Source organism: Mustela lutreola, chromosome 1 (genome assembly GCF_030435805.1).
Source record: "Mustela lutreola isolate mMusLut2 chromosome 1, mMusLut2.pri, whole genome shotgun sequence".
Lineage (NCBI taxonomy): Eukaryota > Metazoa > Chordata > Mammalia > Carnivora > Mustelidae > Mustela > Mustela lutreola.
Genome location: NC_081290.1, coordinates 26,822,591 through 26,837,679, shown reverse-complemented (window position 1 = coordinate 26,837,679; position 15,089 = coordinate 26,822,591). Strand labels below are relative to the sequence as shown.

General features: G+C 44.8%; 1 protein-coding gene across 5 annotated transcripts in view; it reads left to right on the top strand.

Annotated features, from left to right (window-relative positions):
- Positions 1–3,048: 3,048 nt before the first annotated feature.
- Positions 3,049–15,089, top strand: part of SPATA18 (spermatogenesis associated 18) — a 39,307-nt gene continuing 27,266 nt past the window's right edge. For 2 of the 5 annotated variants that reach the window (XM_059161630.1, XM_059161615.1), the window contains exon 1: positions 3,051–3,392. In XM_059161630.1, coding sequence (XP_059017613.1) covers positions 3,306–3,392 — 87 coding nt within the window. In that variant the 5' untranslated portion in view covers positions 3,051–3,305. Of the gene's footprint in view, positions 3,393–5,625; positions 5,917–15,089 lie in introns of those variants that run through there. The other 3 variants (XR_009350778.1, XM_059161646.1, XM_059161635.1) reach the window with 3 other exon arrangements.

Genomic DNA, 15,089 nt, shown 5'->3' with positions numbered 1-15,089 from the left:
TTTCCTTTCTGTGTTGGCTTCCACAAACTACAGATTCAATGTTAAATAAAGCTCAATTTCATACATAAGCTTAAATTGGGTGTATACTTGCTTTTTCCACTAAAAAAATATTTCTAATCTAACAATGATATTTTCTACAAGGTTCTTATTGTACGTTATCTCAGGTCTTCTTTTGGAAGTAGTGGGGAGAAAATAATGAATAGATACATAGAACACTTCCTTTGTTTTGAGTCATTGATGACGATGTTGGTTTTTTATTGATAAACCTGAGGTTCCTGCTATACACAGCACACACTTCAGAGATCTGGGGACACCCAAGAAGTACTGGAAATGACTGTAGGCCATTAGGGTTTTGAATCCAGCTGTGGGACTCGAGCCTATGTAGATATAAACAATATCGGGTAGCAAATTCTAAAGTAATTTCAGAGATCCATTCTATCCTAAGACTCTAAGACTATTACAGTAGTAATTTGGACATTTGGTCAAAGCATGTTTTGTTTTGAGTCCACTTAATATTGTTATTTTGGCTAACACTTTTCCTGAAGGTAACTCTTTGGGTAACTCTGCTTCTGAATAAGTTTTCAAAAAAGGAATCAGTGTTCATGGTAGAAATTTGGAAAATCAAAGAAGTGTAAAGGAGCAAACTAAAATAATCTATAATCACGCTTTGGGTTGATATTGTATAATATAACTCAATGTAGATTATTTAGTGTCCCTGCTTTTTTCACTTAACTTTATGCAGTGAGAATTCCTAGACAACAGATACTCTTCAGTGACAGGATTTCTATTGTGTAACATTTCACTGAAGGATTTGTTCAACCTTCACTCTATGGCTGGAGATTAGATTGTTTCCAGCCTTGTTATCTCTACTAAATGTACTGTGATCCACATTGTAGTAATAATGATCCTGCGTTTGTGAAGCACTGTGCCAAGTGCTGTGTTAACGCCACATGAGAGGCGCCTGGGTAGCTCAGTGGGTTAAGCATCTGCCTTCATCTCAGGTCACGATCTCAGGGTCCTGGGCTCCAATCCTACATCAGGCTCTCTGCTCAGCAGGGAGCCTGCTTTCCACCCACCTCCAGGGCTGCTCTGCCTTCTTGGGATCTCTCTCTGTCAAATCAATAAATGGAATCTTAAAAAAAAAAAAAAAAAAAAAAGAATGCCACACGAATTTTTTAGTTTAGTCGCATAATAATACTGTGATGTAAGAACTATTGTCTCTTGTTTATAGATAGCGTAACCAAGGAGTAGCAGTCACAGAGTCCACAGCAAAGAAGAGGATTTAACCCCTAATCTGACATAAGCAAATATTCCAACTTGTTTTTTATGGATAAGTAAATAGGACTGCTCAAAGACTCCAACTGCTTATTGAAATATGCAATTATTGGCTCCCAATTAAAAAATCTGTGGGATTTTTCTCCATTCCCTTCCTCCCTTTTTATGTATTTTTTAAAGGAAGAAAGTGTCTAATGAATACTTAGTGGGTTTTTTTGTTTTTTTCTTTTACTTTAGTAATTATTACACTACTCTAATAAAATATGTTATGTACCCTTATGGTCCTTATTGTTCCTTTTGTTGTTATTGAGATCTAAATGACACATAATATTTTTATTAGTTTCAGGTGTACGATGTAATGATTCAGGATTTGCACATGTTGTGAAGTGACCAACACAATAAATCTAGTTAGCATCCATCACTACACATGGTCACATTTTTTTTTTTCCTTGTGATGAGAACTTCTCTAGTTCTTATTTTGTAGCCTATAGAAGATAGTACTTCGGCTCCAGAAATGAGCTTCTCATTTTCATTGGAGGACAGAAAACCACCATAATGAAGAGAAACAACCTCTGAATATTACCATATATTACTATATATTAGATAACATTACCATATTTGGACATGTGCAAAGTTCATATATTTTCAAGTTCCTAAAGAAACGGCACCGAAATAAACTAGCTAGCTGGCTCGCTGTGGCCCGGCCCCACTCCTGTGTTAACGACTAGATAAGAATGATTTGCAATCAGCTCATCATTTGATGCATATAAAATAAGGGCTTCTAAAGTGCTTCATGATGGTTGAAACTGTTTCATTTCTTAAGCTGTTGAAACCATCCCCGTAGCTTCACGCACCCTTTTGAAATAGTGCCAAGCGCGGTCTGAACTTTCACCAAGTTTCAGTTAGAGAACGAGAATTGAATGAAAACTTCAGAGTACTCGGTGATTCTGAAACTACACCCAGAGGCGCTGGGTGGCTCAGTGGGTTAAAGCCGCTGCCTTTGGGTCAGGTCATGATCTCAGGGGCTTGGGATCGAGCCCCGCATGGGGCTCTCTGCTCAGTGCAGAGCCTGCTTCCCTTCCTCTTTCTCTGCCTGCCTCTCTGCCTACTTGTGATCTCTGTCAAATAGATTTTTAAAAATTTTAAAAAAACAAACACAAAAAACAACACTATACCTAACCTTGTCTAAGCCCGAGGATTAACTCGCGTTTGCGAACGCCCGAGCGCCTCCGATCTCCGCACTTGGGCGCCCACCAACCCCTCGGTGCTGCAAATGAAGCCCCGAAGGTCTGAGAAGTTAACGCATCAAGGGGGGCGCCGTCAGACGCTTACCTGCTGCCTAACCCGACGGTCCGTGGAGAAACCTACCACCTTCGCTTTTCCGGGCGAGAGGCCGCGGGATGCCCCCATCCCACAGGGCGGGCGAGTCGCGGTCCTGCAAGGGATGGGGTAGCCGCCCTCGCCGGTCTGCGCCCCGCCCGCCCCAGGCCCCATCCCGAGCGTCAGGGGTCTTGGGCGGCCTCGCCTTCGGCCAGCAGGAGCAGCAGCAGCAGCAGCAGCAGCACCAGCAGGAGCAGGAGCGGCTCCAGGGCGCGCCGGGGCGGGTGCCCGGCCACGAGGGCTCCGGGAGGGCGGCGGGTGGCGGCGGCAGCGGGGGCGCGCGGCGGAGGCCGGCGTTGCCAGGGCGCGCGCGGGGCGCGTCCCTAGCAGCCGGCCGCCCACGTCAGGGTTTGTTTAATAATCGCCGCCGTATTTATGGCGGGGGCTGCGGGCGGCGGCGCGGGAGCGCGAGACCGCGCCGGGCGGCGGATGAGGCGCGGCGGCTGCGGCCCAGGGCACCTCCCCGCCCCCCGGCTTGCCGAACCCTGCCGGCTCTGACCCGAGGCGGAGGATGGCAGCAGCAGCCGTGCTCTGAGCCCCTGCGGAGAACACCCTTCCCGCCGCGTCGCCCCGGGGGCCCGCGGACGCCGCCGCCTCGTCCCCTCCACGTCTCCCATCTCCCAGAGCGCGGCCGAGTGCAAAAGTGAGCGATGGCAGAAAACCTGAGGAAACTGGTCTCGAGCGAAACTTTGCGACTGATGCACGACAAGCTAGACGGCTGGCTGAGGGAGTACAACGTGAGTCCGCGGGGGACAGCCCCGGGCTCGCCGTCGCTTTAGCTCCCGGCACAGCCCTCGCAGGGCTGGCCCGGGGCGGTCGCTTGGCAAAGCCCGGGCGGGCGTGATGTCTCACCGGGACCGCGTCTCGAACCGGGATCGCCGGGGAGGGAGGAAGGGCACGGGCCTGCCGGTGCAGTTTTCTCCCCTCCGCGCCAGGGGGCGCTGGTGGGGGGGACGGAACTCGCGGAGCGCAGACTCGGAGCCCGCGCGGAGAGCGCGCCTTCGGCCCAGCGGTAACCAAGGACGCTGGCGGCCCTAGCAACGGCAGAGACCCCAGTCCGCCAGGGCTCCAGCCTGCTGCTTTCCCTCCCATCCGCTCCGTTAGCAACCCACCTCCCTATCCCTAACTCGATTTTTTTTTTTTTTAAAACTATACCCCTGGTCGTGCCTCTCCGCACGTCTCAGAATACTCAGGGATTGTATCACAATGAATTTTTATAAAAATACTCCCAGAAGCCATTACTCAGATGTCAGTGAGATGGACACTTGTCAACGTTGCGGGTTTCACTTGTGTGCTGGTCAGCATGGCAAGAAAGGCACAATTCCACACCAAGGCAGAGAATTCAGGAGGCCTGTAACCAAGGCATTTGTAGGAAGCCAACATTCTGGCATCAAACCCATAGAGCTCCTCAAGTCTCATTAATCCCCACCCCCACTCCGGCTCGCGTTAACCTCCCCCGCACATTAAGTACAACTCGGTGTTGCATTTGCTGGGTTTGATCTGTCCGTCTTAAATAGGAGGGTCCCCCTCATAAAGTGGAACAGTGAGGCAGACAGAGCTGGGCATGCGTGGACCCGGAATGAGCCCGGGTTCTGGTTCTGGCTCTAGATAGTACCAGCTGAATTCCCTGGGGGAATTTATTTCACCTCTGTGGGTCTCAGTACCTCTTCTGTTAAATAGGACAGATTCATTTAACCAGATCTCAATTTTTTTTTTTAAATTTAAATTGGCTCATTTCTGAAATCCTACCAGGAAAAATGCAACTGGATGCTGTCTGAGTCTCTGGGCTTTCCCATTCACCCTTTGACCAGGGCTCCTGTGGTAGAGGAGAACTCAAAGAACACCCACAGCTTTCTCCTTGCTCCCTTTGTAGTGTTCCCTGTTTACCATCTTTGCCCACCTTTAAAGAATGAGCACTTCTGCATCAAGATTGCAGGAAAATTAAAACTCACCTCTTTCTACCTCTTACAGCCTATTCTGTCTTCCTTTCTCCCTTCCCCCATTCCTTCCTTCCTTCCTCCCACCCCACCCTCTTCCTTTCATTATTACCCCCTTGGCCTAAATAAACTCTGAATGCTAAAAAGGATATTTAGTTTGGGGGTGCCTGGCTGGCTCAGTTGGTAGAACGTGGGACTCCTTATCTTGGGATTGTAAATTTGAGGCCCACGTTGGCTGTAGAGATGACTTAAAATATTTATATATATATATATATATATATATATATATATATATTACAAAATGTATATTCAGTTTGTCACAAGACAGTGTTTCACATAAATCACACTAACATTTGACTGGACCAAGTTTAATGATAGAGAAATGCCGAAGTTTATTACACTTTCCTTTCTCAGTAGCAGTAATCCCCCCTGCTCCTCTATTGTCACTGAAATCATTCCAATCTAGACCCCCCCCCCCCACCTTCATAGAAACTGCCGTCTTGGAGACCAATGCCTTTCCAAAAAAGATCTGTGGCCGTTTCCCCATGCAATCATTTTCTTGGACTCTTTGGTGTTTCTGTTGCCTGTGACTGTCGCTAGCTCTATTCTTCAAGTGACTGGTCTCCTTGCCTTACCCATTTTCCTCCTATGGCAGTTCTTTAAGACTTTAGGAATCTTCTCTGGGCCTCCATTCTTGCTTCTCTCTTATACATATGCCCATGAATCTCATATCTGTATTCAGGACCTCTTCTCATCTGAGCTCACTTCTCCGATTGCCCATGAGACATTTTCAGTTGTGCTCTCATCAGCTTGAAGTCAAATCAGTCTAAAACCTACCTTAGCGACGCCCGTGCTGTGAACACTGATCTCCTTCTTTACTTCAATGTTTTCAGCATGACTCACCCCACAACCTTTTCACCAGCTGAGTCTGTTGGTACCTACTTCGAAATTCGCACAGAACCCTTTCACCACCTATGCTGTAACCATCCTTGTCCATCTTCCATCATCGTTCATCTAGATATAAACATATCTCAGAGAGATTCTTCTAAATGTCAAGTGAGATCAAGTTACTTCTCTGATAGAGCCCTCAGGCTTCTGTCCTATTCAGAATAAAAGCCAAAGTTCCTTCAATGGCCATCAAAGCCCTACACAATTGTGCTCCTTTAAATGCTGACCTCATCTCTTACTCTCTTCCTCAATCTACTCTAGCAATACTGATCTGGTTGTTGTTTCTAGAGCAAAGCTGTCCAGTAGAACTTTCTATGATGGACTTGTTCTATACAGGCGCTGTCCAATATGGTGGCTATTTGGTACTTGAATTGTGGTAAGTACAAACTGAGAAATGAATTTTAAATTTTAAATTTATTTATTTTTAAAGATTTTATTTATTTATTTGACAGAGAGAGATCACAAGTAGGCAGAGAGGCAGGCTGGGGGGGTGTGGTGGGTGGGAAGCAGGCTCCCTGCTGAGCCGAGAGCCCAATTCAGGGCTGGATCCCAGGACCCTGGGATCACGACCTGAGCAGAAAGCAGAGGCCCAACCCCCTGAGCCACCCAGGTGCCCCTAAATTTAAATGAATTTTACATTTCATTTAAATTAAAAAAATTAAAATTCATTTAAGTTTAATCAATTTAAATTTAAATAGTCACATATGACTAGTGGTTACTCTATTGGGCAGAAGAGTCTAGAGCCCATCAGCCAGTCTCATGCTTCAGGGCATTTTCACTTCCTGTTCCTCTCTGCCTGGAAAACTTTTGCTTGTGGGTATTTCAGTAAGCTACCAACAGCTTTGCTTTCTATCCTCCTTCAAGTCTGTTTAAATTTCACCTTCTCAGGAGAGACCATCCTGTTCACAACTGCCATCTCCTCCCCCTGCCCCTGGCACACTGTGTCCCTTCTCTGCTTTGTTTCTTCTGTAATAAACGCATCTTCTTATTTTTACTTATTCTTTTATTTTATTGTCAATCTTTCCTTCCCCTCTTCCCACTAAAATGTTAGCTCCAGAGGGCAGAGAGTTCTCCCTTTTCTGCTTATCTCTGTATTCTCAGCACTTAGAATAATGCGTGCCTCCTAGGTTTAAAGACCAAGTAATACAATACGTCAGCTTTTCTTTGATAACTAAAAGAAAGTGAATTTGCAATGTTTGTTCATTGCAATGCAATGTTGAATTAAATAATGACTGACTGAATGCCACCACCATTCTCCCACACACCTGGGTTCTGGGACACATTTGTCTTCTTAAAACCTCATATCCAGTGTAGAATTAAAGGTGATCCCCAAATATCTTTAATTCAGCCTTTATTAAAATTGATTTGAAACCAAAGCCATGATTTCCAAGTAGGGGCACAATTGAGAGGGCATAAGCGTTTTTAATTGTGTGTGTGTGTGTGTGTGTTTCCGTATGTATGCATAGCTAAAGAGAGAGAATAAGAAAATATGTATATACACCTACCAAAATTAAGGTTACCTCTAGACTTATTCAGTAACCTGTCACCTACAGGGTGGGTTTTGGTCAATGGCTTAGACATTCTTTGTAATATAGCAAGTTTGTTTTAATAGTTCCGAGGACTTTTTCCTTGAAACCTTAAGATGAAGAGTAGTCGTTGTAGCAAAGTACGTTTATTAAAATGTTGGCTCTAGAGGTTTATTCATTAAAAGCTTTATATTATATTTGCTATGGAAAGTTGATTTTGCTGACTGTGACCACATTGATTTAGTTCTAGTTAACTCAAGCAAAATAAAAGACCATAAATACCACTCTAGAATTAAGAATGTGATTAAAGTTATCCCCTTGGGAAAAAGTTATTTTCAGTGAAAAAGATCAATGATTTGAACAAATCTAAAGCACAATGCAAAATTTTCATTTTCCTTTAAACTAGTCATTATTGGGATTAATAGATCTTAGTTAACTTTTTAAAATTTCTCTTAATTTCCTTCATAAGGCTTCCTATTTCCTCTGCCTTAATCTGTCCACCAACACTCTTTTCCTTGTGTCCTATGTATGTTGTTAGACACAGTAAATTTTTTAAAAAATGCAATTTTCTGCCCCAATGCCTTTGTTTTTTATATGTTAGCTAGTTTTTAATCCTACAACATCTAGCAATCTTCTGGGCCCTACACAAAACCACTACTTGCTTGATTTTTTAAAAAAGATTTATTTATTTAAAATGACTCCAAGAAGGGATATTTTTCCAAACCTTGCTAGAGAAACACAATAAAAACAAAAGCAAACATTGCAAATTCACTTACTTTTAGTTATTAAAGAAATGCTGAAATATTGTATTACTTGGTCTTTAAACCTTGGATTGCATTGGCTGTTCAAGGACAGCTTGGTACAAACATGTAACTTTCAGAATTGTTTTTCCTCCTGTGTGGTTACTGAGAATGTTGACGGAAGAGCCATAGAAAATCTCTTCTTGTTCAACCAAGAACTGAGCCAGTTATTAAGGGCTTAATAATTCATTCAATAAATGGTTACTTAGCTTCTGCTTTGTGTGAAGCTTTGGCCTAAACACTCTATATGTACACTTTTGGCAGTGTACCTTTATTTATTTATTTATTTTGAAGATTTTTATTTATTTATTTGACAGACAGAGATCACAAGTAGGCAGAGAAGTAGGCAGAGAGAGAGAGAGAGGAGGAAGCAGGCTCCCCGCTGAGCAGAGAACCCGATGTGGACTCGATCCCAGCACCTTGGGATCACGACCCGAGCTGAAGGCAGAGGCCTTAACCCACTGACCCACCCAGGCGCCCACTTTTGGCAATGTACCTTTACTGATTAACTAATTCATTCAACAAAATATTTTTGCAGAGTTTATGATATGTCTGTCTGTGCTAGATGCTGGGAGTGGAAATGTGAGCTGCATCTTAACGGGAAACTTCCAGGCAGAGTAGCATATAAAGGGCAGAGGAAACAGCAGGTGATAAAGCAGGAAGGAAGGAAGAAGCTGGTCTTTGTGGTTGCCCAGAATGGTTCTGGGCAAGGAGAGGAAGTGAGATGGGCTGAGAATGTGGGGTGGTTGGGGCCAGAGAGTAGAGGCCTTGGGTGGTGTGTTAAGGAGTTTGGATGTTATCCCCAGGGGGCAATGGGAGGTGGGATTTAAAAGCATCATGCAGTGAGGAGACATGTAAACAAGGTCAGACTCTGAGAATGGTCCTTCAAGTAATAGTCTGCTGCCCAAATGCCCCCAACTGATCATGCAGATCAGAATTAGGTCCCGGGACCTAGTTAGTTCACAGAAATGTTAAGATGAGAAATTAACCTCCTTCCAGGGGCGCCTGGGTGATTCAGTGGGTTAAGCTTCTGTGTTCGGCTCAGGTCATGATCTTAGGGTCCTGGGATAGAGACCTGCATTGGGCTTTCTGCTCAGCAGGGAGCCTGCTTCCCACCCCGTCTCTGCCTGCCTCTCTGCCTATTTGTGATCTCTCTCTCTGTCAAATAAATAAATAAACAAATAAATAAATCTTAAAAAAAAAAAAAGAAATTAACCTCCTTCCCATGTTAGCAGTACCTGGAGAAGGTCAGCTCTGGGCTGAAACTCCTCCTCCTCCTGAGATGCATTTATATCCACCCAGAATCTTGTGGACTAGGGAGCTACCTTTGGTCAGATGCTCTGACATTTATTACTTTTTAAAATGTACTGTATGTAATTACAGGAGAAAACGGTAAGAACTTACCAGATCCTTGATAACCCCATCCCTAAGACAGGAGAAGATTCCATTCTTGATGTATAATAACAGACATCAGGACATTATGAATTGGAAACTTGTGATTATCTGCTATGTGGGTGAGGATGTTAGGGACAGCTGATCACACTTCCCCTTGCATTACTCTCCTCTTGTGTTATAGAAATCTGCCCTTGCAAGCAACAACAGCATATTCAATATCAGTACATAAAAAGGATTTCTCAAAGAGGTGTCCCTCTGTTTCTGGATAATCTTTGTGTTAAAATAGATGTTGTCTGCATGACAAAATATCCTTGATTCTCAGTACAGAAGCTTTGTTGTAGTTGCTATGGTGTCTTCAAACGGACTCCCTGGCTGCCTTTGTCCTCCCCCATAGTCAATACACTTCCACATTCCTGGGGTTCAGTCTAGTGAATTCATAGAAAACATTTTTTCTTCCCTTGATCTCTTTACTGCTAAGCTGCAGTGATGAACACAGCTCCAAATCTTACTGTCTAAACTTACATGAGAGAGATTTCTCATTCATGCCAACTCTGATGGCCCCTCTCCTCCGTCACTGGCTCAGGTTCGGGTGGCCGCCACTTGGTGGAACAAGTCATCTCATCACAGATCTCATCCCGGGACCGCAAAGGTCCACAGGGGAAGAGAGAGAGAAAGAGGGCACTTACATTATACACATCACTTTCACTCCTCTTCCCTAGACCAGGATTGTTACGCGGCTCCAGTCTCCTTGTAAACGAGCCCGAGACCTGGAAAGCATGTGGAATCTTTCACGAGTGCTAAAGTTTCTGCCACAGCTGCTAACGATGAATTCATGGGTAGGAAAGAAATTGACAAGTGATTAGGACAGATTATTCTATTTTTAACAGTAGGACTATCAACATTCTTAGACAAACTTGTTAATGGAAACAACATTGTTGTTTCATGTTTTCGGGAAATAATTAATGAAAGAAACCTGGTAGAAATAGTAACTGCAGGTCAAGATGGTAAACTCCAGAGGAAGTCTAAATAGAAGTTTTTGCTAAGATGTTGGGGTATATATAAGCCTCCTTCTATCTAAAATTTAGTATTTTGGTTTTAAAATATTGTTGTGGAGGTAGTGGTGTAGTGGGAAAGTCAGCTACACTGTAGAAGAGGGTTGATTTTGGAAACTGAGTCACGTGAAGGGGCTGCCCATATATGGGACAGCCATTTCCCTGGAGGACGAATTGTAGCCTCTCATAACCAGCACGTAAGGAGCCCTCGAAGGCTTTCAAAGCTCTCTTCCTGCATTATTGCCTTGAAATTTTATAAAAGCCTGTGAAATAGCAGGTTTTATTTTCTGTATTTTACAGATGAGAAAATCAAACCTTAGGAGAGCAGCTAACCTGCCCGAGGTCACACGAGTAGAAAGGGTAGAACTTGGACTTGAAAAGAAAGGATAGAACTTGGACTTGAAAGTAGGTCTTTTGCTTGCCAAGTTTATTCTCTTGCCTCCTACAGAGGGAGGGCAGGTGTAAGGAAATTCTACTCATTTGAGGTGTCCATTTCCACCACCCTCCTCTGCCCATCCCCTCTAGCACACATTAGCCGGACAGTGGGGGAAAAAAGAAGGTAGAAATTCAGGCTGTTGTTTGCCATGTGTGAATTTCCACGACTGGCTACAAGCAACTGCCCCCTACTGCCGCTCAGATGAGTCTCTACACACTGACTACTGATCTTTCTTTTCCCTTGCTCATCTGCCCATTCTCCAACCGGCAGGATTGGAATGGCATTCTTTTTTTATTTTTTTTTTTAAAGATTTTATTTATTTATTTGACAGAGAGAGATCACAAGTAGGCAGAGAGGCAGGCAGAGAGAGAGAGAGAGGAGGAAGCAGGCTCCCTGCCGAGCAGAGAGCCCGGTGCGGGACTCGATCCCAGGACCCTGAGATCATGACCTGAGCCGAAGGCAGCGGCTTAACCCAATGAGCCACCCAGGCGCCCTGGAATGGCATTCTTGTATGTAAGATGAGGTTTTCCTTAAATAAAAGTTTAAAAAAATAAAGCCAGGTAAATCACTTAATGTTATAATAGCATTCATATTTTAAAGGAATGTTGGGCTGAACCCTTTGTACTATTAAGTCTTATCTAATGTTTTGTGTGTGTGAGACCGAGCTTTCTTAAAATGTAAATCACTGTATTTTGTGCTCAAAGCGATAGATTTAAATAGCTGTTCCAACCGTAGTTTGTCAGTTGATGAAAGATATTGAGTGATACATTTTGTTGACTTAGCAATGAAAAGTTTTCTCTTCCATGTTGCAGGGGTGGTTCAAGGTGAGGGATAGAATCAAAGGTATGAGAGAATCATTGGTAGAGGCTTGGATGATCAGGCTGTCACAAGGAGAAATGTTAAGGTCAAGGCTGCTCACAAGTTAAGAACGTGAAAGGCATTAAAGCATTGGTGGCGGATCCTGTGTCTATGTAACGTGTGCGTATGCAAGGCAGGATAGTGGCTGGAGAGGAGAGAGTTGTTGGCAGGGGAGCAGAGGGAAGTAAGGTGGATGAGTCATGCGGAGGCATGTTAGGAAGGATTTAGGAAATCAGGCAATATATGGGCTTGATAGTATTAGGAGCTTTTGTTTGGGGCACGAGAGTAGGGACATCCACATTACTCTTCCCCACACTGGGGAACTTCTCGAAAAGGGTCACTTGTCCTCATTGTTTTTGCTTCTTCTTGGCTCCCATTGGTTCCCTCACCCCCATGCAGTCTGGAAATACATCAAATATCCCACACCAGTCTGCCGTCACTGCTCTCATCAAGGTCACCAGAAGTTACCTGATAACCAGCCTTCTTCTTCTTCCTTGTTCTTAGCTCCTCGATTTCTCAAAAGCAATTGATGCATCAAGTCCTATGGCGTTAGCTATTTCCCAGATGCTGGGGACCCCCAAATCTATCTCCAGCTTGGGCTTTCTTCAGAGCTCCTGACCTCAGTCATCACCTGCCTTCTAGCCTGCATCATGGGGAGGCTCCAGATTTCTTCCAACCCAACACGAACCCAACAGGACTTGTTTCCCCCTCTCTAGCCTTGCTGGTTCTCCACTTGTGTCCTGTAGTTGGGCAAAGGCACTGCATTCCCCAACCAGAGGGTTACAACCACCCCCACTTCCCACCAGGTTCACTTCCTTTTCGGAACCCTGTGTGGTTGGCTTCTGCCAGAGTGAATTTCATAAAATGCAAAGTAAATTGAACCACGTCACCACTCTCCTTTTCCTGTCCCCCTTAAATATTCAGTGATGGCGTAAGGCTCAGAACCCTTCATGTGACAAATAAAGTTTATCATTACTTGGTCTCTGGACCCTGTATTCCACTTGCCCTTCTGGTACACCTTGTTCCTCCTGGCTCTCATGCCTGCTGCTCCTCTTCTTGAAATACCTTCATTTCTTACCCCTCACTGCTCATGAGAGTGTGCTTTGTTCCCGTGCCAGCTCACTGCCCACAAGACACTCAGTAAACTCTAAGGTAACTATTAATCCTCTGTGTGTCCCCCATTTTCCATCCCACTTCCCCAGCTGGTGAGCTCATTGACAGCAGGCAACTTTTAATTTTTTCTTTCTTTCCTTTTTTAAAAAAAGATTTTATTTATTTATTTTAGAGAGAGAGAGAGAGAGTCAGAGAGAGGGTACAGAGGAAAAGGGAGAAGCAGACTCCCTACTGAGCAAGGAGCCCGATGCAGGACTCAATCCCAGGACCCTGAGATCATGACCCAAGCCAAAGGCAGAGGCTTAGCCAATTGAGCCAACCAGGTGCCCCTAATTTTTTCAATGTAGCTTTATTTCCTGAGCTACAAATAGTAAGAGTACAGTGATTTATGAATGAATGAACTTTGGAATTAGGAGACAGCAGAATTCGGTCATATCTTTGCTCTGTTTATTTTGTGGGGGACTGTTTGGTAGAGAACACGACCCTACTGCAATTTGAGCGTCTTGCGTGATGCTTTGTGTTAGAAGCTGCAGCGTGTTGAGACAGGTCTTGGGAACAGGAACGGTTTTATACTATACTTTGTCTTCTGTTTAAGTTGTGTGTACAAGCCCACTTAACAAACATTCCTTTGGGCACCTCCTTTGAACCAGACTCTGGGCAAGGCATAGAAGCAAATGGTAATAATACTACAATAATGCTTCTAATTTTTCTGTCCCTCCTCTACTCTGCACCTAGCTTAGTTCATGAGTTCAGCCACTTCCTAAATATGGGTAAACAGAGGCTCATATTTAAAATACCTTTCCTAGGGCGACTGGGTGGATCAGTCGATTAAGCCTCTGCCTTTGGCTCAGGTTATGATCTCAGGGGCCTGGGATGGAGCCCTGCATGGGGCTCTCTGCTCAGCAGGGAGCCTACTTCCCCGACCCCCCACCACTGCCTGCCTCTCTGCCTACTTGTGATCGCTTTCTTTTTAAAAAGCATCTTTTCTAAGAGAATACAGAAACTAAGTGGGAAACCATATTTGAACCGAGGTCTGCCTTTATTCCTATACCCATTGCTCCTTTAAATAATACATAATACTTCATAGGTACCAATTGTTGAATGCCTTCTGTCTTTGAGGTGCTAGATATGCATTCTTTGGATTTAATTCTCTCCTAATATTTTGCAAGTCGTGATTCCCATTTTCCTGGAGAGGCATTGGGGTCAGAAGGGTTAAGTAATCTGTGTAGGATTGCAGAGAATGGTGGCAAGTGGCAGAGCAGAGATAATCACTCAGGTCTGCTGGACCCTCAGGCCCCATTCCCTGCCTACGTAGCTATGGCATAATCGAGCCAGAGGGCAAAGCTGTTCTTGAGTAACAGGTTCACCATGATAAGTGCGGGTGTGAGAGCAAGGCCAAGGAGCCGCTGCTTCAACAAGGGAGGGATGGGCACAGCTGTTCTGCTGGGGGTTCCAAGTGTTCTGATGATGTCAATATTACACTGTTAAGTCATTCATTCATTCATTCACATATTTTGGGGCCATTTAATTTGTTAAACATACCAGTGGCAACTGATATAAACATAGGAAAGACAAAGGAACTTTTAAAGAGAGCTCCTGGTCTTTTTAGGGAAGGGGATAGAGGGATGAGAAACAGAAACAAATGGCTGCATCAGACATAGGTGCCAAATCAGAGCTTGTCACCAGGTGCCGTCCACCAGGCGTGGACATAACCCAGCAGCTCCACCTAGGGTCTAGGCTCGAGTCCACTCCCTCCAGACTCCTCCCCAGGCCTGGAAGGCCCTCCAGGATCTGTCCTGCCAATGGCTCTCACCTTCTGTGCTTCTGCTACATACGCTTACTTACGGTTCTCAAGGTAACTAAACTCCCTCCTGCCCCTGCCACAAGGCCTTTGCCCCTGCTACTCTACTGTACATCACTGTCTCTCTCTAGTACTCTGCATCCAGACTTCTCTCAGTGTCTCCCCTCTTGGGGGGGGTGGTTCTGGATGGCCCTCCCCATTCACTCATGTCCTTCCTCTGCTCCCAGCACCAGTCATACTCTTAAGGGCATGGGTTCCAATCTCAGTTCTGCCATTTTACCGGCAAGGTAAGCTTAGACAAGTTATTTAACCTCTGTGCATCTCATTTTTGTCAACTGAAAATGGAGGTGATAACAATGACACCCCCACCTCCCAGTGTACTGCTGTGGGGCTTCCCTGAGCTTATATACGTAAACATCGACAGCGCCTGCGCATAGGAGGTCTGTGATAAACACGGAGTGTGCGAATCTTCTCGTCATCATGCGTCTGTCCAGTACTTACTGGGTTGGACCACAGAGACCACGGAACACAGGGAACACAGGCCGGGAGTGCAACAGCACCCAGGTCA